The sequence below is a fragment of the Neovison vison genome, chromosome 11, assembly GCF_020171115.1.
Source record: "Neovison vison isolate M4711 chromosome 11, ASM_NN_V1, whole genome shotgun sequence".
Taxonomy (NCBI): domain Eukaryota; kingdom Metazoa; phylum Chordata; class Mammalia; order Carnivora; family Mustelidae; genus Neogale; species Neogale vison.
The window spans coordinates 186,261,644-186,286,682 of NC_058101.1; the positions used below are offsets into that span (position 1 = coordinate 186,261,644).

General features: G+C 41.3%; 1 protein-coding gene across 1 annotated transcript; it reads left to right on the forward strand.

The window, feature by feature from the left end:
* Positions 1-11,318: 11,318 nt before the first annotated feature.
* TRIML1 (tripartite motif family like 1) lies at positions 11,319-17,748 on the forward strand. The gene is made up of 6 exons (XM_044268227.1): positions 11,319-11,744; positions 11,988-12,083; positions 12,983-13,213; positions 14,671-14,693; positions 14,885-14,982; positions 17,198-17,748. The coding sequence occupies exons 1-6, from the start codon at positions 11,319-11,321 to the stop codon at positions 17,746-17,748; spliced, it is 1,425 nt and encodes a 474-aa protein (XP_044124162.1).
* Positions 17,749-25,039: the final 7,291 nt, after the last annotated feature.

The following is a 25,039-nucleotide window of genomic DNA, read 5'->3' on the forward strand; positions in this document are numbered from 1 at the left end:
TATAGAAATAATGAACCTGAAGTCGGTAAATATTACAGTTCTTTGCATATATTTAGATCTCTAAGATCTACATAGAACCCAAATCTAATGATTCAGTTGTAGGTTGTAATTGGAATTATGTCGCTACATTGTCCTGCATATTAGGAAGAACATGGAGTAGATTTCACATGTTCAGTACAAAAATCTTAAGAATTTGGTTATAGGGACGCCTGGGTGGCTCAGTTGGTTAAGCAGCTGCCTTCGGCTCAGGTCATGATCCCAGCGTCCTGGGATCGAGTCCCACATCGGGCTCCTTGCTTGGCAGGGGGCCTGCTTCTCCCTCTCCCTTTGCCTGCCATTTTGTCTGCCTGTGCTTGCTCTCTCTCCCTCTCTCTAATAAATAAATAAAATCTTTAAAAAAAAAAAGGAATCTGGTTATAGTTCTTACATAAGTTAAAAAGGTGCTAATGCACTAAGGAATATTTAGCTTCTTCATTAAGTGAAGTTACGCTGGACTGGGAACTTCAGTTGGGTATGAGTGTGGAGGCTACAGATAGCCAGAGGGTTCCATCAGGGTCACTTAGGAACCAGAGATCACACCATAACTGATAAATCCCATCCTAGGTGCATTTTTATTTATTTTTAGCAGTTCCTTTGCAGCCTGCTTCAAGTGGCAAAATAGATATATACACAGGCATACTTACCGGGATCTTGTTAGAGGCCCTGGCAGCACTCTCAAGTTTACCATGTTAGTGACCTGATAGCCCCTCCAGCTTCCTACTCCTAAGCCTAAGATACACCTTCCTGCTCTTAACAAGCACCTATCATTTGATAGATTTTTATATGACTGTCTTCCTGGACTCAAGTGTCCTTTTCATTTAAATCCAGCTTGATCTATTTTCTATATATAGGCATTTGTTATGTAACATATTTTCCTAAACACACACACACACACACAAAACCCCTCACTCCACCAAATCATACACTAATAGTGCTTTTATAAGTGTTGGAACAGGACACTCAATCCCGGCGCAACTTGAACCAGATGCTTATAAAAACATTAACAGTCTTCAAAAAAAAAAAAAAAGTCATGGAGTAGATTAAAATACATGATGAACAACAACAAAAAAATCTCAACAGTTTTTTCATGGAGTAAAATTATTTGACAGGTTTTGGGAAGGGTTGAGGCTGAAGGAGGTGGGGAGGCAAGGACAAAATGCACACAGGAACAAACCCAGTAAGCATCTCCAAGTTAGTATCTGGTTAAACTGAGGCAGGGAGTGTATGAAGTCAATGGCCATCATGTCAGTGGACAGGTTATCACAGTAGTGATTCCTGCATTTGTCTATGTCCACATACTTAACCTTCAGCGGATTTTACTTGGAGCAAAACTGCAATATGCTGGTTTGAACCAGTCCTGTTTAAACCAATGTGATTTTCTGCAACAACTCTTTTATTTTGCATTATAGAGCATGGAATTTCTAGCCCCATGGTCAATTTCTGGACCTACTCTAATTCCAGGGATGTCTGATAGGTAGTTGGACTTGGAATTTCACCTGTCATCAATGATCACTGCATCGAGGCCAGCCTTTAGTACCATTCAGGTCCTCGCACTGGAGTTGACTGGTGTTTGGATGCTCTGGTAAAGGCAGAACTATAGCCAAAAGACGGAGCTGCAGCCTTGGGCTCACTGAAGATGCCTCCTTGATTATGTGCGCATTCTGATTCAGCAGAGTCTAGGTACACTTACCTGCTCATTGCTCTCTTCCAAGGGACATGCTCTCTTGTCAGGATATCTCAGACCTCATTCTGAAAAGAAAATTTCACTCTTCACTCCTCTCAGAGGTTGCTATGCTAGAACTATACAAATATAAGTTATAGCACACTTAGGCAGGACTTACAGGGTGAAAATGACTCCTAGTCAAAAAGCATCTTTTGGGGCTCCCAAAACTCCATGATTGACAGCTCAGGGATAGGAAAATAATTTAAATGCATATCACATTAAAAACCCAAAGTAGTAAGATTGAGACTGAAAGACAAGACAATCTTACCTCAAAGATTCCCATCTCCTTCTCAGTGGTAAACACAGTGAGACTCTTGTTCCCAAGAGAGAAAACAAATCTCACGAAGGAGCATCAGATCTATTACACAGACCCTCTTCAGTTTCTCTCACATATGAGTTTTTAAGTCTATTTCCAGAAAATTTTGTTATCTCAGCCATTATCCCTACCTGTGGGGTACACCTCCAATCTCTCACCTTGTACATATCCTTGACCTTGAGGTAGGTGCAGTGGAAGCTTTCCTTCCAGTTTCTTAAGAGACACTCATAGCAAGACCTGTGTCCACATTCAGTTGCAAATGGTTCAAAGAGCATAAGCAGCTAGAACAAGTCAGCTCTTTCAGGAAGCCTGGTCAGCTGGAGGTGGCCACTGTCCTTTTCAGTGGAGGCAGAGAAAGATTAAGAAGGGGAAAAAAAAATCATTCATTCCAATCCACTCTTTGGCAGGAGCAGGGATTTGTCTTTGGCACTGGCTCACAATCACATTCCTTCATCCTCTCTTGCCACTCACGGCTGTGTTTTCATTTTTTAAAAATTTTTAAAAAGATTTTATTTATTTATTTGACAGAGAGAGATCACAAGTAGGCAGAGAGGCAGGCAGAGAGAGAGAGAGAGAGAGGAAGAAGCAGGCTCCCTGCCGAGCAGAGAGCCCGGATGCAGGGCTTGATCTCATGACCCTGAGATCATGACCTGAACCCAAGGCAGAGGCTTAACCCACTGAGCCACCCAGGCACCCACGGCTGTGTTTTTAAACGCCATTCTTACCCCGTTGAGAAGTTGTCTGGGACTTTAAAGGCCCTGCTCCTGACTTCTCTCAGATGCTCTTCACGCCCTACTTCCATGCTGGGGACTCACCTGCAGCTGCTCTGGAACCTCATGTGTGCGGCGTAGTTTTGCTGAAGTTGTGGTTCTCAAACCTCGTTGCACAGAATTACCCGGAGAGCTGTAGCTATGGTGACACCTTTGTGGCTTCCAAACTTTAGAATCCAAACATCAGAATCACGTGGGCATCTGCTTAAGGCACAGATTGCTGGACTTCGCCCCCCAAAATTCTCATTCAGTGGGTCTGAGTTGGGGCCCAAGAGCTGACATGTCTAACAAGTTGTGGTGATGCTGAGCCCAAGTCCTCCATTCCAATCAGGGCACTAGGAATTCAGTCAGAATCTCTGGAAAGAGACCATGGGCTTCAGGTGTTTTCAGGTGATTCCATTTGCAACTAAGCTTGAGAACTACAACTCTAAGACTAGAAGGATTTAAAGAAAGCATGATGCGGCACTCAGAAGGAAGTATATGTGAAATGTAAATCTTAGCCCAGCCTGAGACCACAAAATAGGCTTTGTGCCCCAGTTGCCCTGCCGGCAAAGACTTCAGTCTTTTAGGGAGTGTACCATCCCCGATACCCCTAAAAATCTTTCTTTAGTTTTCCTTAGCCTTTCAACCAGGATCACAGCAATACTGCCTGCCTCCCCACCCACCCCCAAGGTCACAGGCCTTCAGCTTTTAGTTCTTACACACCAAGTAGTTTTCCCCAGTGACACACAGTGTCTTGTAAATGGCATGAGTTGCTTTGGCTCATGAGCTCCTATGGCTAGGACCCACATTCTTTAAAATTCTCTCCAACTATATTGGCACTCTAGCCCCACAAATATTTTTTTTAGTTTGGGCCTCAAAGGCCAAGAAAGGACTAGGATGGTGAAGGCAGCACCAATTTTGTTTCTTTCAAGAGATCCCACTAGCTCTTTTAAAAAGCTATGTCTCCGTCCATCATGGGGAATATAGTCAATACCGTAATAACTTTGAACAGTGACATAAAATAAGAAGTTCTGTCATTATAAACTTAACATACCTCAAAGGGAGCGCCCTCTCTGACCCTAACACCTGGGGTTGCAAACAACATATAAACTTGTGAGGAGCGCCCCCTGGCTGCCTCTGGAGTCCATTACCATTAGATAGATGGGAGAGGCTGGAGAGTCTCAGCCAGCCACCTTTAGTGCCAGCTTGACTGGAGCCTTGCACAATCAGCAAACCAGTGTTTGGTCACGGCTGTAAACACTTGGAGTTTAATATTTGTGGCACAATGGAAGCCTTGCTCTGTGGGTACTAGCATGGACTCTGCAGTCAGGCCACCTCTGTGGATCTAGGGCAAGGTTCGTAACCAGTTTGTTTTCTCACCTGTAAACGGTGCTAGAATACCCACGTCATAGGGCTGCGGGAGGATTAAATGAGTAAATATATTAAAGGATTGAGAATGGTGCCTGGCACAGAGCCAGCACACTCTATTTGTATTAGTCAGTCTCATGGGTTCCCCCCCCCCATAAAAATACTGGTTTATGATGAGAGATTAAGAATTTATAAACAAACGTTAAGATTTTCTTAAGAGACAAGTAGACTTCCCCATTAAAAGGATGGTGACCTACATGTATAGACATAAGCATCAGTTTCCTACCTATAAAATACTAGTTTAATGGGGATGATTGTTCATATTTATGTAATCTACTGGGTATAGTACACCACCAGCTACGTGAAGATGTTTCATAACATCTGCAGAATTAAGTGACAGACAAAAAGGGTGTCCTATGATAGGAGTAGGACAAAAACAAGTTACCTTTGCACTCTTAAGTTTTTTTTATTTGTATTTGTTTTTTTATTTTTTAAGATTTTATTTATTAATGAGAGACAGAGAGAGAGAGGCAGAGGCAGAAGCAGGCTCCCCAACTGAAGTGGGACTCCATCCCAGGACTCTGGCATCATGACCTGAGCCTAAGGCAGGTGGCTTAACCGACTGAGCCACCCACCGAGGTGCCCCTTAAGTTGTTGTTTTGCTTTGTTTTTGTTTTTAAGAAAAATCTAGTCTTATCCTTTATGGATGGTAATCTTAGTCGCCTAGTAGCTCAAATTATCTGTAATAATCTCAAGCCCCATAATCCTCATTAAAAAGGAGAAAGACGTTAAGAGTCTCTTAGCTGTCCATCTTCATTTTAGACTACTGTCTTTTTATTCTTAATTGACAATATGTGTTTGAACGACTTTTAAAAAGTTTTCTGTTCCTATCCCAACTCCTACAGTTTCTTTGGCTTCTCTTTTCATCTTTTTAAGAGACAAAGGACATAAACCGCCCAGCATGAAGCCGGGAGCAAGTACATTTCCAACAGTTAACTTTTCATAAAGCAAAGGGAGGAACAAGAAAGGGTCTACTCTAGAGAAAAACAAACAAACAAAAACACCTCCCCTGAAATTCTTGTCTGTGGTCAAAAGTCTGGAAGCGGACTCCCCACCTGCGTCTGTCAGCAGGCGTGATGGCTGGGTTGCAGCTTTTCACAGGAATCCTGAATCCTGAATCCTGAAGTTACAGCACCAGGGCTCCTTCCCTGATGAGCGGGCCTCCGGGTATCACCGGTCAGACCAACCTGCTACCTGTAAAGAATCAGAGAGGTGACTATTTCCAAGCTGAATTGGTTTTTAAAAACTATTTCTGAGACAAAAAGAACGTTACAATAGAGACTTTTTGTTATTATATTTTGACCCACTGTCAAAGCGTCTTTTATTCTTCAAATTTACCAAAATTTTTCTCATTTCTAAATAATAGCTGTCCTTTTGTATGAAATGTACGTAAGCCCTTAGTTTAAGTCAAATGCAGTTTCTCCCAAGAAGTTTTCCCTGATTGTCCCAGCACTAAAAATGCCAAAATTTTAATAAATTTAAATACTCCATGTGTGCTTCAAGCACACCCCTTTAAATGCTTTGCAAGATTTTTTTTTGCACATATATCTCCTTCTCCCAAAGAAGAGAAATAACTTTTAGTCATATTTATATCACTTGCTGAGGTTCAATATCTAGTAGTTACATAAAAACTATGTTGAAATCATAAACCCACTACCAACATTTTATTATATCACAGCTGAAACCAATCCTCTGAGATATTTTTATCCTTCAACCTGAAGAAAATCACCTCATTAATTGGTTTACTGCAAGTCACACCTCATGTTTCTTTGCTCCTGCCCTATTCCCCAAAATTTCTTTACTGCCAAAATGTTGAAAACACATTAAGAAGTTAGAAAGAGAGAGAGAGAAACTATATTTTTATACAAAATTTTATAAAATAAAGAAGTAAAAGTGATGCCTTCCAATTCTCCAATTCCACTGTAGCAGTATATATCTTTCCAAATGTTTTCTTTCCTTTTAAATGTTATTTTATTGCGGTAAGAACCCTTAACATGAGATCTACCTTCTTTACAAAAATTTAAGTGTGCAGTATAATACTGTTAATGATAGGCACACTGCTGTTCAAGACATCTCTGGAATTTCTTTACTTTGCCTAACTGAGACTTTATGCCCCTTGATTAACATCTCCCCATTTCTGTCTTCTCCTGGCCTCTGGCAACCATCATTTTCCTTTCTGATTCTGAGTCTGTTTTTCTATTTTTATTTTTTTTAAGATTAAAAAAATTTTTTTTAAGTAATCTCTACACCCAATGTGGTGCTCAAACTTAGAACCCCGAGGTCAAGAGTCGCACGCTCCACTGACTAAGCCAGCCAGGCGCCCCTGAGTCTATTTTAAAATAACATACTTCATGTCAGTGGAACTTCCAGGATTTGTCCTTTCGTGACTGCCTTATTTCACGTAGTATGCTGTCCTCACAGTCATCCAATGTTGTCACTTACCACAGAATTTTCTTCTTTCCAAAGGCTGAATAATATTCCCTGTGTATATATGCACAGTTTCTTGGTCCTTTCATATATAAATGGGAATTTAGGTTGTTCCCACATCTTAGCTTTTGTGAATAAGTCTGCAGTGAACACTGGAGTGCCAACACCTCTTCCAGAACTTCAGTTTTCTTTCGGATGAATACCCAGAAGCAGGATTGCTGGCTCCTGTGACAGTTCTATTATTAATTTTTGAGACAACTCCATCTTATTCTCTATGGCAGCCACATCGTTTTGTGTTCCCACCAACAGCGCACAACAGTACCAATTTTCCCACATCCTTACCAATGTTTGTCCTCTTTCTTTCTTCTTTTCTTAATGTATAGTGGCCATCCTGACAAATGTGAGGTGATAACTCATTGTGGTTTTGATTTATGGTTCCCTGATGATTAGTGACATCGAGCATCTTTCCAAATACCTATTGGTCTTTTGTGTATGTTTTTTAGAAAAATGTCTATTCAAGTCTTTAGCCCATATTTTGTATTGGGCAACTGGGTTTTTTTGGGGGGGGGGTTATTGATTTATAGAACTTCCTTATGTATTTTGGAAATTAATCCATTCTGATACATGGTTTGCAAATATTTTCTTCTATTCCAATTGTTGCCTTTTCACTCTGTTGTTTCCTATGTAGTGCAGGAGGTCGTTAGTTTGACGTAGTCCCATTTGTCTATTATTGTTCTTGTTGCCTGTGCTTTTGGAGTCATATTCATGAAATCTTTTCTTCCTTCCCTCCTTCTTTCTTTCTTCTTCTTCTTCTTCTTTTTTTTTTTGTTTTGTTTTTTGTGTTTTGAGAGGGAGAGTGTGTTTAGGTGCAAGCAGTGGGGGAGAGGAAGAGAGAGAGAGAGAGAATCTTAAGCAGTCGATCTCACCACTCTGAGATCATAACCTGAGCTGAAATCAAGTCATATGCTTACCTGACTGAGACACCCAGGCACCCCAGAATCCATACTCTTTCTATGCCTTCATGTACACAGATGCATTTTCAAAATCTATAGCATGATCTCATTTTTGTAGGAAAAAAATACATATATAACCTATTTTTTATTATTTATGCTTAAACTATTTGTGGGAGTAAAAATGTATACTCCTGTTAATATCATATAATGATATCATATCATATCAGTGTGTATATACTGATCTGTCATTTCTAAAATGGCCATTTAATAGTAAGAAAAGCTATATTTTTTAAAGAAGATCTATTATTTTTAAGTATTATGTAAGCCCTTTTTTGTAATTTGTGATTAGGTATTTTATGCATGTGTTCCAAATTCTCTTTCCCAGAATGTAATGAAAAAAATAAAGTTATTTTATTTACTTTGCTGTATAAAAGTATTTAATTTCTATTTAGATTTATTAATCTTTAGTGGTGTCTAAGCTCTGACGCATGCTTTAAAAAGTCTTTTCTAAGTAGTCTATTTTAAAATTTCTATGTTACCAATTATCTCCTCTTATGATGTGCTTCATTTTTTGGACACAATAATTGACCACATATTTAACAAATATTCTCCTCATTTGCTAAATAGATGTGGGGTACTCTAGAACAAAAACACATTCAAAAATAAAATAATATAAATAAGGTAAAAAAAATATAATACAGAGGGAAATAATAGGAGTATAAATTCATGACTAGAGTGGGGAAAATACACACATACACATATGCACACACACATACACACATCTGGAATACACATTGGTATAAGTTGTTAGGTAGAGATCCAACTTTGTCTATTTTTTTTTTCCAGATGACTACCCCCACTTGTCCCAAACCAGTTGTTGGATAATCTATCTTTTCCATACTGATATGAAATGACAGACATGTTTTTTAAACCAGACTTTCAAGCAATATGTTTTTCAAATAAGTCCCCATCTAGCCCACTGCCTTCACCAATAAAGACGCTCTCACTATTTGTTAAGATTCATCTTTTCCATGTGCTCCAGCCCTAATAACATGTGGATGGCAGTTGTGACTGTGGACCCCTTAAGGTATTCCTACTGTCACCTTTCTCTGCAGGAGACAGGTCAGAGAAGAAGCTCTACGTTGTTGATCTCAGAAATCATGTCTGGCAGTGCAGTGTCCTGAAGATTGGTATAATGTATTTTGGGATGGCTGGCCCACTCTTTTTCTATGAGTTATGTATAAATTTCTTTATCTATGAATTAAGCTCAGTCAGTGTGTTGTGAGAGAGGGGAAAGAAGTCTGTATCACCAGTAATAAGTGTAGCCAGCGATTCGAGATACCAGTTGCAACATCACACCATCACAACAGCTGTCCAGTTTCCTTCTGAAACATTTGAGCAATGTTCATTTTATTGAAAGACCTGGAACATTTCAACCATTCCCAAGTCAGCAAGTGAGAGGCAAAGTAGTACATGGACAAAAGAGAATGACTGGGAGGTAGGAAGCCCAGTTTCCTAGTCCTGACTTGATTCATGTAGTAAGCAAGTAGTCAGGGGACCAACTCAATTTATCTCAGTTTTCTTCTCTATCTATAGAATGTAGTTGGACTATATAATTCTTGGTTTCCAGCTAGATAAAAGGCTGTGATTCTATAAGAATATGGTTCCTATATTTTTTTCATTTACAACTTATTTACAAAGAATTTGAGCCCTTGCTATATATAAAGAATTCTTCTGGTTACTGATGAGTAAGATACGTTCATTGTGTTAAGGAGTTTATGAAAAGAGTTTGCTTGACAGAGGGACATGGGGTGGAACAGATCAGTGTGACTTGAACTTAGAACATCCCAGTTTCCTCATTCCAAATTAGAATATAGGATCTGTGATGCCCCATATTTCTATTGTATTCTAATCCTGGCCAGTGTCAAAGTCTCCTTCTAGGTTTGTAGGGGAATAACACACTGAATGTAGGTGGTAGTTCATAAATCCTTTTTTCCAGTGAAGGTGGTTAGTGTTGTTACAGGTTTTTTGGTTTTGTTTGTTTGTTTGTTGCAAGACCCTTACTTAAGACTAACTCCCAAACAACATTGTGAAGCTGTACCTCAGTCACTAGGCTAGAAGAAATCTAAGGAGTAGAGGCTTAATGACCTCAAACTGGGGCTATCTCTCTTTCTATCTAAATTAGTATAACTTTGCTGCATTTTGCTGCTGTTGTTGGTTTTTGTAAATTCTCATCTCAGTAATTTATAAATGTTACACAAAGGACATATGATTAAAACATGGGGATTAATAACTTCAGAAAGATGAGTTTTGACTAAGAGGAAGGAACATGGAGAAAAAACATTTCAGTCCAGAAAACATCTTTTTACAAAAGTTCAAGATATGAAAACACCCAACATCCTGTTGGAGATAAGAGGGAAAGAAGAATCAGTGGGACCCATGAAAGTCAAAAAGAAATCAACAAAAAAGTACGAGTGATGGAGACCCATGGGTGGTTGTCGGTGCTGGGGTGTGACAGGCTAAGAACAGAAACAAAGTATGAGGAACTTAGTGGGACGGTGAAATGGGCTAGACTTCAAGGAAGAGCTTTTGAGTTTTGCACTTTCTGGCAGAGAGTGAGCAGAGGTAGGCCATGACAAGTATTGCCTCAGATCCATATGGCAATGCAAATGTGTAGGTTAAGGCACTCATAATCTCAGTGGTCATTGTATACAATCTCTACACTATACATTTTTTCCCCTAGGTCTAAAAATATCTGAGCATTGGATTTCTTTTCAGTAAGAATTGATAGGGGCTTTAAGAAGGCCTAGTTTCAAAGAGTGAAAATAAGTGAACAAAATTATATTTACACTATAGTACAATTTTTTTTTTTTTCCATCGACTCCACAGTGTTGTGGACTCAGAAGTAACTCCCAACAAGAATGATGTTTTACATGCTGCTTATGGTGGTGGAGAGGTGAGTATCATGGTCTGTAGGACAGAGCAATAAATATAATTCTGGTAATCCTCTGTACATTTAAAGTCAGGGAATATTTCAATGGATTCATTCTCATTTTGTTGGGTTGAATAAAATTAAATAAAAGCACACAGTACCTGATTAAGGAGCAAAAAGATTTTAGGCTTTGGTCAAGCACATAAAAAGGGCCTAATGAGAGGAGGAATATATGTTACAATTTTCTGCCTTCAGTTGCTCAACTAGATTCTATTAGTGGAGTTTTCTAAAAGATTTGGACCATATTTCCAACTTAGATATTATTAGAGTTCATCGTAACTTAAATCTCTGTACTGGCTTACACCAAATTACCTAACCTTCCAGCCTAAAATCAATGTACCTAGATGTTTTCCTGGTGCTATATATTTAAACACACACTGTAGCCCACTCTTGAAAGCAGAACTTTGTTCAAAGCAAGTACCCTCAGTATCCAGCATAAAGCTTGCACAGTGAAATATTCCTTGAAAATTTGGGGTTGATTATGAACCCAGTGTACAAGGGTTCCACATTAAGTCATAATTGGCTTTGTGTTGGGGCAGTATGTGCCAACTGGTGAAATCAGGCACAGAAGAGAGTAAGAGTTTCTTGTATCAACAGCGTAACAACTGATCACCCACCTGTTATTCAAAACAGTAGAACGCCAGGGAGGACTTTTCTAATGCTGGAATAGAGGCGTGCCCTTGCCTTGATGTCCTTATTGGAGAAAATGTCTACAGCAGATCTGATGGAGAATCTGAGGGAAGAACTGACCTGTTTCATCTGCTTGGACTATTTCACCAGCCCCGTGACTACTGAGTGTGGGCACAGTTTTTGTCTAGTGTGTCTCCTGAGGAGCTGGGAGGAACACAACACTCCTTTATCCTGTCCTGAATGCTGGAGGTCCTTGGAGAGCCCACACTTCCAGCCCAATGAGCGTTTGGGGAGGTTGGCTGGCATCGGCAAGCAGCTCCGATCCCAAGTGCTGCAGAGTGAGGGTGAACAAGACATCAATGGGAGAATGCTGGCAGGCACTAAGGTGTTCTCTGAGGATGGGCAGGGTGTAAACATTTTCTCAACTCAGTGTCATGGAATAAACAGATCGCATCCCTTGAGTGAGGCTGAAGAGCGTCACAAAGTAAGATTGGCTGCTCAGTATACATCTCAGAATACAAATCCTGTTCCATCATTTATTCCCATAATATTCTCTATTGGTGACGATTACGTGTGCTGGTCTCCAGGCACCAGACCACAAACTTGGTGTGGATCCTGCCTCACCCTTTGTGTTAGATCCCGCTCATCTTGTGTTCACTGGTCTTTGAGGTTTCTTCACAAGCTGGTGCTCTGCTCATTTGCCACAGAGAATTTGTTTCTATTGCAGGAGAAACTCCAGGAAATCCTAAATCTTTTGCATAAAAAGAGAAAGGAAACACAGGTTGTATTAACCCATGAGAAGGAGAGAGTAATACTGTGCAAGGTCAGTATCTGTCTTACTTTTGGGTCTTGTAGGTGATTCTATGAGGGAGACTGGAGGGGTACTTAGTGAAATACGAGGGGAACAAGACACAATTTTCTAATCACAGTCCTACAGTATGCAGTGTCCTTAGTTTGGGCTGTCTGCTTCTGCTTGTCCACCTGGGAATCCCAATACTCAGTTCAAACAATTCCCCCATCCCCAGGCCTGCTTATTTATTTATTTTTTTCCTTCTTGGTCCACCCATACAACTTGATGTCTACCTCTATTATGGCTCTGATTATAATTACTTAAAATTATAAGTTATAGACAACATAGGACGAAAATCCGTAGAAAAGGAATATCTCAAACGCTTTTGGGAAAAAAGAGAGTGCAAATTAAAAAAAAAAAAAAAAAAAGACAAAGGGAAATAAAGGCCAAATAATAGTTTGGATTAATACACCTGAACAAATGCTTGACTTTGTCACAGATTTGAAGTTGAGGTGTTTAACAAAGACCTAACTGTTTAGTTAAATACTTAAAAAATATGTGTATCTGATTCTCCCAATACACTGAGTTCTTAAATGGGAGTGTTTGTGATGTGCATCTCTATTTCTAGGATGTGATCCAATGTCTACTTTCATTGGATATTTAGTAAATATCCACTAGAATGACAGCCTTCTGGGAATAGAAGATTTGGTTTTGTTTACTATGGTGTATTTTGTACCAAAATATCATGTTATCTACCCCATTACTTAATACTTATGTGGTACTTAATTACTTAATACTTAATATATGTTGTGTGTCAGGCTTCAAAACTTGTCACAGAACTCTAGGACTTTGTAAGGATTGAAAATCTACATAGGCATTTCTGCTGCTAACTTTATTATATCATTTCCTGTGTGTGTGTGTGTTGACGGCAGGAAGAGACAAAGGCCTGTAAACAGGTTGTTGTGTCAGAATATGCAAAAATGCACCAGTTTTTGAAGGAGGAGGAGCAGCTACAGCTCCAGTTACTGGAAAAGGAGGAAAGAGAGAACATGAAGAAACTAAGGGACAACGAGATCAAGCTGACCCAACAAACAAGAAGCCTGAGCAAAATGATTGAACAGATAGAATCCACATGTCTGAACTCCATTATAGAATCTTTTGAGGTAAGGGGCACCTGGGTGGCTCAGTGCGTTAAGCCTCTGCCTTCGACTCAGGTCATGATCTCAGGGTCCTGGGATCGAGCCCCACATCGGGCTCTCTGCTCAGTGGGGAGCCTGCTTCCTCCTCTCTCTCTGCCTGCCTCTCTGCCTACTTGTGATCTCTCTCTGTCAAATAAATAAATAAAATCTTTAAAAAAAAAAAAAAAGAATCTTTTGAGGTAAGAATGTTGGGAAAAAAAATCAATGGAATAACAACAACAGTGTGTAGTAACCCATAAATTTTCAAGCCATGTAAAATAAGGTTTTCTTTATTTACCCGGGAAACTAAGTTCTGGCCCCCAAACAGTTTTCCTTGAGAATTAATTTTTTTTTTTTTTAAGATTTATTTATTTATTTGACACAGAGAGGGGAGAGATAGCAAGAGAGGGAACACAAGCTGGGGGAGAGGGAGAAGCAGGCTTCCTGCTGAGCAGGGAGCCCGATGTGGGGCTTGAGCCCTAGACCCTAGGATCATGACCTGAACTGAAGGCAGTCACTTAATGACTTAGCAAGCCAGGCACCCAGAGAATTAATATTCTATAGTGTAAATAAAGTCTTGAAGAGAAAGAGAAAAGAAAACAAAAACAAAACAGTGGAATACCTACCTAAACCAAGCCTGATGAAGAGTCCCATTTCTGCTCTGCTTGCTTGTCTGCAACTTCAGCTTCATCCATTATTTTAAGTTTAATGAACATTTCCTAGGTGCTGCTGGCACATTAAATTCCCTCGTCACAAAGACCTGATGAAGTTAATTATTGTTATATGCACTACAGGTGATTGTTGTCTACGATGTGGGTTTATAGCGGCCCTCCTTCAATAATTCAGACCCATGGCAGTTAGGAAATTTGCCCGTCAGATAGCTAATTGGTGATCGAAATGAGGTATTCGGTATGGAGCCCGGATTCTTCATCTTTGCTTGGTGGCCTTCCTGGACTCCTGCTTTATTCTCCGGGGCCTCTTTAAACACGAGCTGTGGGACCTGGCTGCAGCTGTCTCCTTCCTAGACTTGCTGGTGATTTTCCAGCAACCCACTCCACCTGCACACAGGCTTTGCCTCAGCGCTCAGAGGGCCCCTTGTTTTTGCCCATCTTTGACTCTCTGAGGCAACAGAGACTCCCCCGGGTTCCTACGTCAGCATCAGGTTCTCTTGACAAAGTGATGCTATGAGGAAAAAAAAGGACAAAGTAGTCTTGTGATGTGATCATGTGAGAACCATCCCCTGTTCGTAGGAGACCCCTGCCCCCCAGCCCGGGAAGAAGCTGGGGATGTTTTCCTACCACATGCTCGCCCACTCAGGGTGTTCTAAAGCCATGGAAAGTGGCTTCTGTGAGATTACCAAGGATTAGATTCTGACTCTGGATTCTGGCTTTGCTAGAGATTGAAGTGCACAGATACTAACCCTCTTTCTTTTATTCCCTTAGGATGTGAAAGGCACCCTGGAAAGGTAGGTGTGCATTCCATGTCCAGTGGACCTGTGGGTATGAGTTATAGGGCTGCACTGCTGTGCAGATCAGGTTGGGAGAGGGGGGATGACAGTGTCCAGCTGTTGGGGCAAAACGAGCGGGACCCTCATGTTGGAGCAGGTCACACGGTCCGTGCAGGGGACAGAGAGTGATGGTCTCTGTCCTCTTGCAGGACTGAGCCACTCTTGCTTCAGTGTCCAGAGGCCACCACCACGGAACTGACTCTCTGCCGCATCACTGGAATGAGGGAGATGCTAAAAAAATTCAGCAGTAAGTCAGTCTGATTTGCCAAACCTCCAGGGATTTGCGGAGTTAACTTCAGGGTGTACTAAGGAATGCAAAATCGAGCTTTAAGGCAGCTTCCTCTGACATAGACTGTTCACCATCTGCGTGCCAGGCTCTCTCACAAAGGCACCCTGAGTCAGCAGGAATCATCAGGAAGGGCTGGGGCCACAGACCCTCTCTGTTCTGGAGCAGACAGAAGCACACTCGATTGATGTCTCATCTGCCTTTGTTTTCTGTCTAAGAAGCCCTGGCACTTCCTTTGTTTGTTTTTATGGTTCTGTTTTGTCCATTTCTTCCCCTTGCCTATACACACACACCTCAGGGGTTTCTGCATTTCTACCTCTGTTCTTGTCAGCATAAAAGCTACTTAAACTTGAAAGTTCTCATGAGGCCACATTCAAACAATCCTTTTATTTAACAAAAAAATTTTTTTAAAGGTTTATTTATTTGAGAGAGAGATACAGAGAGACAGAAGTGAGGTGGAGAGGGGCAGAGAAAGAGAGAGAATCTCAAGCTGCCTCTAGGCCCAGTGCAGAGTCAGACTCGGGGCTTGATCTCAAGACCCTTGAGATCATGACCTGAGCCTAAAACAAGAGTCAGATGCTTAACTGACTATGCCAGCCAGGTGTCCCTCAAATTATTCTTTTAGAATGCTCTAGATATTTAGACTGGCTAAGACCAAGAAAGGTTAGCCTTAGTTTTCAACTTTTACCTTTAGAGGTAAGACAATCTGGCCTTCAGGGGAAGGTCTGATGGACTTTGGAATCGGTAGAAATTTGATAAGTGTGTACTATATGCCCCACACGATGCTCTTCAGTTCTAAGTTTTCTCACAGTGATGAGTAACAAGCTTGCCTTTGCTTTTATAGAACTTCCAGTGGAACTGAGGAGACAGATGTTCATCCCAAATAATGAGTGATGATTAGGATTTGATCTATAAGTAAGAGTATGAAATTATGTGGTAGGGGCACTTAGTCTTGTCTTGGGGTCAGTGATGGTTGGAGGCCTCTTCTGTGACCTCCTCTCAGAAGACAGGAGAGGGGAGTCTCTCACTGGTTCACGATGTACTTACTGACCGGTCGTGGCGGGGGAGGGTCACACTAACTCAGGGGAGCCTGCGTTGAAGCCTGACATAATGAAACCTGCCGACTGGAAACTGCTGTGCAAACACTCAGTGATCTTGTAATCTTGGTCAAGTTTCCTAACCTCTGTGAGCTTCAGTTTCCACTTTTATAAAGATGGGAGGGGGAGGAAATGGCATGATTAAGTGAGATACGGTACAGAAAATGCTTGGCAGGTAAGCAGATGTTCAGAGGAGAAGTGCCCCTGTCTCCATGTCTCCCCACCGCAGGTGGAGAACCACAGCCAACCTTGGCTCAAGTGACTACAAATGACAGAGTGTGCCCCGTGTGGATAAATAGCTCTGAGTTTTAAACCCGTGCTCTGAACAGAACAACTTCCACTCCATTATATCAGAGACCCCTCTCTTCCTTCTCAGACAAGCTAAACGTCACCATCCCCACGACTTACATCTGTGTCTTTTTTTTTTTAAAGATATTTATTTATTTATTTATTTATTTATTTGACACAGAGAGAGAGAGAGAGAGAGAGAGAGAGAGATCACAAGTAGGCAGAGAAGCAGGCAGAGAGAGAGGGGGAAGCAGGCCCCCCACCGAGCAGAGAGCCAGATGCAGGGCTTGATCCCAGGACCCTGAGATCATGACCTGAGCCGAAGGCAGTGGCTTAACCGACTGAGACACCCAGGTACCCCACATCTGTGTCTTTTGAGGAATTTACCCTTGGTGTTCATGAAATCGTGCGAGAAGGGTTCAGAGATTCTGCTGTGAGCAAAACAAAACTCTTTTGCCACACTCACCTCAATCATACATATTTTAAAAGTAGGATTGGAAACTAAGAATTTAATTTAAGGGGCGCCTGGGTGGCTCAGTGGGTTAAGCCGCTGCCTTCGGCTCAGGTCATGATCTCAGGGTCCTGGGATCGAGCCCCGCATCGGGCTCTCTGCTCAGCAGGGAGTCTGCTTCCTCCTCTCTCTCTGCCTGCCTCTCTGCCTACTTGTGATCTCTCTCTGTCAAATAAATAAATAAAATCTTAAAAAAAAAAGAATTTAATTTAAATTCCATATGTATAGGAAGTCGTTTTCAAGAATGGAAGGGAGCATTCACTCTCTTCTCCTCTTGCAGCAGATATAACTCTGGATCCAGCCACAGCCAATGCCTATCTCGTCCTGTCTGAGGATCTGAAGAGTGTGAGGCATGGAGGAGTCCGACAGCACTTACCGGACAATCCAGAACGATTTGACCAGTCAGCAACGGTGCTGGGCGCTCAGATCTTCACCTGTGGGAGACATTACTGGGAGGTGGAAGTGGGCAACAAGACTGAGTGGGAAGTGGGCATCTGCAAGGACTCAGTGAGCAGAAAGGGCAATCTCCCAAAGCCACCGGGGGACCTCTTCTCACTTATAGGCTTAAAAATTGGAGATGATTATAGTCTTTGGGTCTCATCACCTTTAAAAGGTCAACATGTCAGAGAGCCTGTGCATAAGGTTGGTGTTTTCTTAGACTATGAGTCTGGACATATAGCATTCTACAATGTGACAGATGAGTCCCTTATCTACAGCTTTCCTCCGGCCTCTTTCCAGGAGGCACTCAGGCCCATCTTCTCCCCTTGCCTCCCAAATGAGGGGACGAACACAGGCCCTCTTACCATCTGCTCACTGAACAGTTATGTCTGAGGAAGATACCCTGGAGCCTTCACTAAGGATGAGGTCTAAAACCAACAGATGATTATTAATTAAGATGATTAATGCAACGGCACTATTAGCATCAGGTGATCTGAAAGGAAAGCCCCACCCCCCACCCCACCAAAGAGTTTCCATTTACTTGAGCCACAATCAACAGCCAAATTGGACAACCAACTTTCAACACCATAGAAGGCCGATCATATCCCGTCTTTAACCAGATTCATTATTTAGACTGCCCCACGTATATGCTGGTCACTAAAATTGTAGAGATAGAACTCGCCCTCATTATCCCCGACCCCACTGTCATAGGCCAGTTTTATAAATATATGTCATGTTTATGAGTGTATTTATTTATTTGACTCTAAAGAAGAACTCTGCTATTTGAATGTGTCTTTGTTCTACGTGCAGAGCTCTGAGTGCTGGGGCAATCCTAACTCCTCTGGGGCTGGGATGGGAGGGAGGAACAGAAGCAAGGGTCTTCTTTTCAGGGTTGATGAGAGGGTCTCATGACCCAGCCTCCACTAAAAAGTTGCCTTTCTTCCCATCCCATGAGGCCTGGAATATCTGCACTCAGGAAGGCTTATGTCTTCAGAATGCTGCAAATATAGGCGTGGATATCATATTATTCATGTCTCCATACCCATAAGGGGCTGGAACCTTCTGTGAATATGTTCAAAGATCACTGAGCGAAGTCTCTTTTCAATAAATGTATCAAGGCTGTGGGTGCCAAATGACTTCACTGAATTTTTTATAAGGTTATTTTCTGTGCTTTTGCTACTTGCTAGGAGCAGAAGGCTTTTAATCACTGGAAGGGGAAATCAAGTCTACTCTCCATTCCAACATGCTAGGGTTTGTGAAGAAGTTTTGTGAGCAGATCTTCTTTTGGCTGCTCTCAGATAACCTTCTGCTGGAGGTCTGCCCTTATGTGCCCCATTCTTAAGGCTCTGTCCCTGTAGAGATTTTTTTGTTGTTTGTTTTTTTCTCTGTAGGATTGTTAGATTGTTTGTTTTAACTTTTTCTTCATGCTTCCCTTGCAGAATGGCACCCATCACAGAGGGTAGCCCTTACTGCCTCTTCCAACTCACAGAACTCACTGTTCATGTTTTCAGTCTCAGACCAGAAAACTGATGGGATTTAACCCACACAAAACTGCAAGATTATTAAGAAAAATGTTTATCACAGATTTTGTTCTTTAGATGAGAGACTAAGCTGGGGAAGATTGATAATTGAATCTGTTAATGAGCATAGAAAATAGCAGGGAGGGAGGTAAGTAAGCGGGGGAGGCTAGCTAACCAGCTTTATTTTAGGATTGGTATTCACTCTTCTCATTAATCTAGATCTGCTTTCTCTTTCAAACTTATGCATGTTCATCTTGTGCCCTCACAGGCAGGGGAGCAGATCTGAACTAGACTTCGGGTCCCAAATCATGCCCTCTTTTGTTCTCTGTATTCATTGTTTGCATTTCCTCCCCGACATCACATATATTTAGAATCGGAGAACTGTAGAGGGGAGCCAATCACACTTTCCTGGAACAACTTGTAGCTGTTCCCCCATTTTTAAAATCTTATTTTATTAAATTTTACTCTTGATTTATCACCTCAAAAAGCTAAGAAACAAATCATGAACAGCAAACACCAAATATATTTGGACTGTATCTTTCTCAATTACAAAAAAACCTCAAAACATTAATTTTTAAAAATTTTAATAAATGAATAGGAAGTTCAGACATTGTAACTTAGTGTGCATTATAATTAAATTAAACATACATATATTGAATTGTGTGGTGTAACTGAGGTGATAGCTCTTCCCCCCCACCTTTGTCCTAAAGGGGTTGATGTTATCAAGGAAACCAGCCTATTTTTTTTCCTCTGGCAAAGTCATCCCATGGAGAGTACTGTCTGTATGGGCCTGCCACTGAATCTATACTCTTTTTCTTTTTTAAGATTTTATTTATTTGACAGATAGAGATCACAAGTAGGCAGAGAGGCAAGCAAGAGAGAGGAGGAAGCAGGCTCCCTGCTGAGCAGAAAGTCCGATGTGGGGCTTGATCCCAGGATCCTGGGATCATGACCTGGGCTGAAGGCAGAGGCTTTAACCCACTGCACCACCCAGGTGCCCCTGAATCTATAATATTTTTACCCTGCTGAGTTTGCATAAGCCACCATGAAAAAGTGGCAAGAAATTTTTCACCCAAGGCTTCGCAACATAAACTCTAAGCCAAGCAGATGTGGTGGTGGGGTTGGGAGGAAGAGCAGCTGGAATGAACAACTGAGAGTTGCACCCCCTTGAGGGCAAACTCACCCCCTTGCATTTTTCCAGGGCCGCCTCTTTCTGCCCCTGTCTTTGAGCATCTGACAAAGACATTTTCTCAAATACGAATAGTGTCCCACATGGGACCTGCCACCATTATTACTTAAGCTATCCCTTTTCTGTCCTATTAACGCCTTCTCTGCCTCCCAAATCTGTCTTCTATCCCTTCCTTCGGGGAAGATGTCCCCAGGAGATAGCAAGTCACAAGTAGCCTCTGGTAGTGCCCATTACAAAATGGAATCCAGAATCCTGGCCATTTCCCTCTTTACCTATTGACTCGAGGAGACGGGGTATGTCAACTCCTGAGGGCAGAGGACATCATGAGTTGTCCCCTACACAGGACTGCAATTTGGTTTTTTCATTAAAAAAAAAAATGTCTTTGCTTATCCTAGAGTACTTAAAAATAAAATATTATGGGGTACCCATGTGGCTCAGTCAGTCGAGGGACTGACTCTTGATCTCAGCTCAGGTCTTGATCTCAGGGTCATGAGATCATCCCCATGTTGGGCGCCACACTGTGTATGGAGCCTAGTTAAAAAATAACAGTACCTGGGTGGCTCAGTGGGTTAAGCCTCTGCCTTCGGCTCGGGTCATGGTCTCGGGATCCTGGGATCGAGCCCCATATCGGGCTCTCTGCTCAGCAGGGAGCCTGCTTTCCTCCCTCCCTCTCTGCCTTCCTCTCTGTTTGTGATCTCTGTCTGTCAAATAAATAAATAAAGTATTTAAAAAAAAATAACAGTAAGTATAAAATATACCTCTTTTGCCCCCAAATCTAATTAACTAATAAAACTCTATTAACTCTTCAAATGAGGTCTTTATCTACACTCCTCCCCTAATTACCCCTTGCCCCAATAATGTAACTTAGACCTATTATGCTTCCAGTACTTACTTTGACACCTCATCTTACTTTGGATTACTTTACAAGGCCCTCTTAGTGATAGAAGTCAGCAATGTGCCCAATCAACCTTTCTCTACTCTCAAATTTCTCCCTGTGCATATACCCTAAGGGTGTGGGAACAGATTAATAGTAGGCCCCAGTAGGAAAATTCAAGAATGATAAGATGCACAAAGAATAAAATTTTAAAACTTGGAAATGGCCTCACTACACAGAGATTACAAATACTTACATTACAATGTGTGTCTATTATTTTCTATGCATATGTATTTTAAGCAACATGAAAATTAATTATCTTAATTTTATATTTTGAGCTTCTTGTATCTCTTCAAAATATGACTTTTTGTCCCAAATATATAAGCATGTATTTTCTAAGAATTAACCCATTTTGTTAATTTACATTTATTTTTACATTCAACATTCAACAAATGATATTTACTTGGTAAATTATCCATATTAAATATTTCCCAATTAGCCCTTTAATGTTCTTTGTAGCTGGTTAGTTTTCTTTCTTTCTTTCTTTCTTTTTTTTAAGTCTTCCAGTATCAGGGAATAATATAGGATTGTGCATTAAATGTAATTGTCTCAGAAAATATGATTTTTAATGTCAGTAATATTTCATTATATGAGTGTCCCTAATTTATTGAATCATTCCCCTACTGTGGGACATTTAGATTGTTCTCCATTGGTAGCTGTTATAAATGACACTGTGATGAATGCACACGTACATAAACCTCTGCGTGTATCTCTAATTATTCACCAATATGTCTCCTGCAGGCAAGAAAGCTGCCTGTGGATCTTGGGGGCATGTTTCCAGCTTATACATTCCTCTACAATAGTTTTATGGGCACTGCAGGTAGTCTGAAAGCTTTTACTCACTGGCATTTCCACACTGAAGATGCAGACACACAGTTTTGAGACAAGTGAGAGAACATGTTTCCCCTTGCCCTATGGTCTTGCCAGAAGCATTGCATTTATTTAAAAAAAAAAAAACCCATCCTGGGAGGAATTGGGCAGTAGTGCCACTTTGAAATAAATAGCCCTTAGCTGGAACACTAAACTTCATTGAAAGGTAACTGTTTCCACTTTGACAAATTCTTTTAACTCTCTGAGCCTTCATTTTCTCTTCTCAAAAATGTGGAAAATAGGTAGGTGTTGTGATGATTATGGGAAAACACAGAAAAGCAATTAATCCATGGTGCCTGATGAATTTTTTTTAGTCCCCTTTCCCTGCCTTCCCTTTCCCCTTAGAGACTCCATTTTGCAATTTATTAGAAAGGGTCCAGAAGAGCCACAGAAACCTTGTGTGGAATATAGAAAACATCGGCACAAAGATTGTTGAAATGTTTCCAAATAGGTGTCCTATTTTAGGGGGAAAAGTTTTAACGTAAAATTCAATTGAAGGAAAAGAAAACCTCTATGCATTGTTTTCTTATCTTTTATGGACATCCTTTTGACCTTCACACTTGTGAGCATATATTACCTAATTTTAAAGTAAATATTAAAATTATGAAAATAGGACTGCCTATGATCCAGCAATCACACCGCTAGAGATTTACCCAAAGGATGTAAGAACACTAATTCAAAGGGATATATGCGCCCCTATGTTTATAGCAGTATTTTCTGTAACAGCCAAATTATGGAAGCAGCCCAAATGCCCACCAGTTAATGAGTGGATAAAGAAGAAGTGGTCTATATATATAATGGAATATTGTTCACCCATATAAAAAAGTGAAATCTTGCCATTTGCAAGGACATGAATGGAGCTAGACAATATAATGCTAAGCAAAGTGAGTCAGAGGAAGACAAACAACATATGACTTTGAAAACTCATTTGTGGAATTCAAGAAACAAACGAGCAAAGAGGAAACAAGAGAGACAAATCAAGAAACAGTAGACTGATGGTCCCCAGAGGGGAGGTGGGTGTGGGGATGGTTTAAATATGTGATGGGGATTCAGGAGGGCACTTGTGATGATGAGCACTGGGTGTTGTACGGAAGTGTGGCATCCCTATGTTGTACACCCGAAACTAAGATCACACTACATGTTAATTAGCTGTGGAATTAAAAGTCAATTAATATAATAACCAGGAAATAAGTAAAAATAAAAACTACTTTATGGTCGTAATCTCATTTTCATTCCTTGGCAGTCTCACACCCTTTTCTTTGGTCTCTGTAGACCTGGTAAGAACTTTGCTAATCAAGAGCTCTGCCAGCCCTTAAAGCACTTCACTGGGGAAGCGGGACGCAGCCTTCCTCACTCGCTTCACCTCGCTCAATGGCGCTCCAGGAGATTGGAGGTGTCCTGAGACACTGAGCCCGCCAGTCTGCGGGTGGGACTTGGAATGGCCACCACCAGCTGCGAATATCTTCCTTCTTCTAAAACATGTTATATGTGTTTAAAAAAATCATAAAAAACATGTTAAGAACATACAAAGCTTTATAAAAACATGTTAGATATGTGCCATAGCATGGAGAGGTTTGGAAAGTATTGCCCCTCCCCCACAGTAGGACCCTATAAATAACAGGAACATGATTTACGACTCATTGACCTGGGATGGCCTGTTAACAGTTTTCTTACTGATAGCTGGCAGGAAGGAACCAACTTCTGCTGAGGCCTGAAGCACATACAAATGAGGGGAGTCATTTTTAAGGTAAAATGATACAAAGTTACAAAATCTAGTATTAGGCCTAGGGTGTTAAAGGGTGTCAGACTACAACAGGCCTGAAGCTACAGTTTACCTATTTTCATGGTGTATCTGCCTCTGGGTTGACTGGATGCGAAGCCAAAGGGCAAAGGCAGGAAGTCAGACCTCCTCTGTTCACCCACGCCCTAACTGTATAGCCTGGGGCGAGGGGAGTGCCTTTGCCATCAACAAGGGGTCCACGGCCTACCTGCTTCACAGTCCTGTTGCAGCAAATGCCTTAACACTTGCATTTAGAACACTGCCTAATTTAAAGTAGAACTATGAAATAGATGTTAATTGTTCATAGGTCCTTTCTGAGCTTTGGCATCAATATTAGCTGAGATCTGTTTGCATTTTTGAATACTGCCTTCTGTGGCTCTATTTCCTACTGTTCTGACCTTGAATTCCCTATATCGAAGTTCAGAATAGTGCCTCTTCTCCTACGTACAATCCTGCCCTTGTAGTCCTGGTTTCTACTCTTGATGGAAGCTCAAAGCATATTGCTGGTCCTTTTGCATTCCTTTTTTTTTTTTTTTTTTAATTTATTTGAGAGAGAGAGACAGTGAGAGAGAGAATGAGCGAGGAGAAGGTCAGAGAGCGAAGCAGACTCCCCATGGAGCTGGGAGCCTGATGTGGGACTCGATCCCGGGACTCCAGGATCACGCCCTGAGCCGGAGGCAGTCGTTTTAACCAACTGCGCCCCCCAGGCATCCCCCTTTTGCATTCCTAATTTTAGTTCTCCCTCCTTATCCCTTAGGAAGTTTTCCTAAAAATTCCTGAGCATTTCAAATATTGCCTTTTATTTAACTCACTGACTGTTCCAGTTCATGATTCAAATAGTATACTCTTCTGAATTGTAAATCACAATACTCAGAGCTAGCATTTTCTTTCTGGGTTGTGTTTTTATTTTTATTTTTTTATTTTGTATTTTTTTAAAGATTTTATTTATTTATTTGAGAACTAGAGATCATAAGTAGGCAGAGAAGCAGGCAGAGACAGAGGAAGGGAAGCAGGCTTTCCGCTGAGCAGAGAGCCCTATGTCAGGCTTGATCCCAGGGTCCTGGATCATGACCAAGCCGAAGGCAGAGGCTTTCACCCACTGAGCCACCCAGGCGCCCCCTGGGTTGTGTTTTTAACACTGATGATGGATCTACAAGTTCTTGGTTCAAAGGGAAATTCTTCCTCCACCAGTCTGATTTCATTTTGGTGAGGGAGAGCCTCTCTTCACAGAATGTTGGAGTTGTCTGCTCACCATCCGGACAGGAAACAAATGTTCAGGGTGCTCAGGAGAGGCAGATTGCCCCCTGGTTGAGGAATGTGAACAGGGTGTGTTACGTGCGGGTGTGTGTGTGTGTGTGTGTGTGTGTTATGTTGTATGTGGCATGTTAGGT

Bases quoted from the DNA above. Each gene is read 5' to 3' on its own strand.
- TRIML1 (XM_044268227.1), top strand. From the start codon at position 11,319: ATGTCCTTATTGGAGAAAATGTCTACAGCAGATCTGATGGAGAATCTG. The intron at 11,745-11,987 runs GTAAGATTGGCT...TTTCTATTGCAG, and splicing joins AGGCTGAAGAGCGTCACAAA to GAGAAACTCCAGGAAATCCT. The intron at 14,983-17,197 runs GTAAGTCAGTCT...CTCCTCTTGCAG, and splicing joins GATGCTAAAAAAATTCAGCA to CAGATATAACTCTGGATCCA.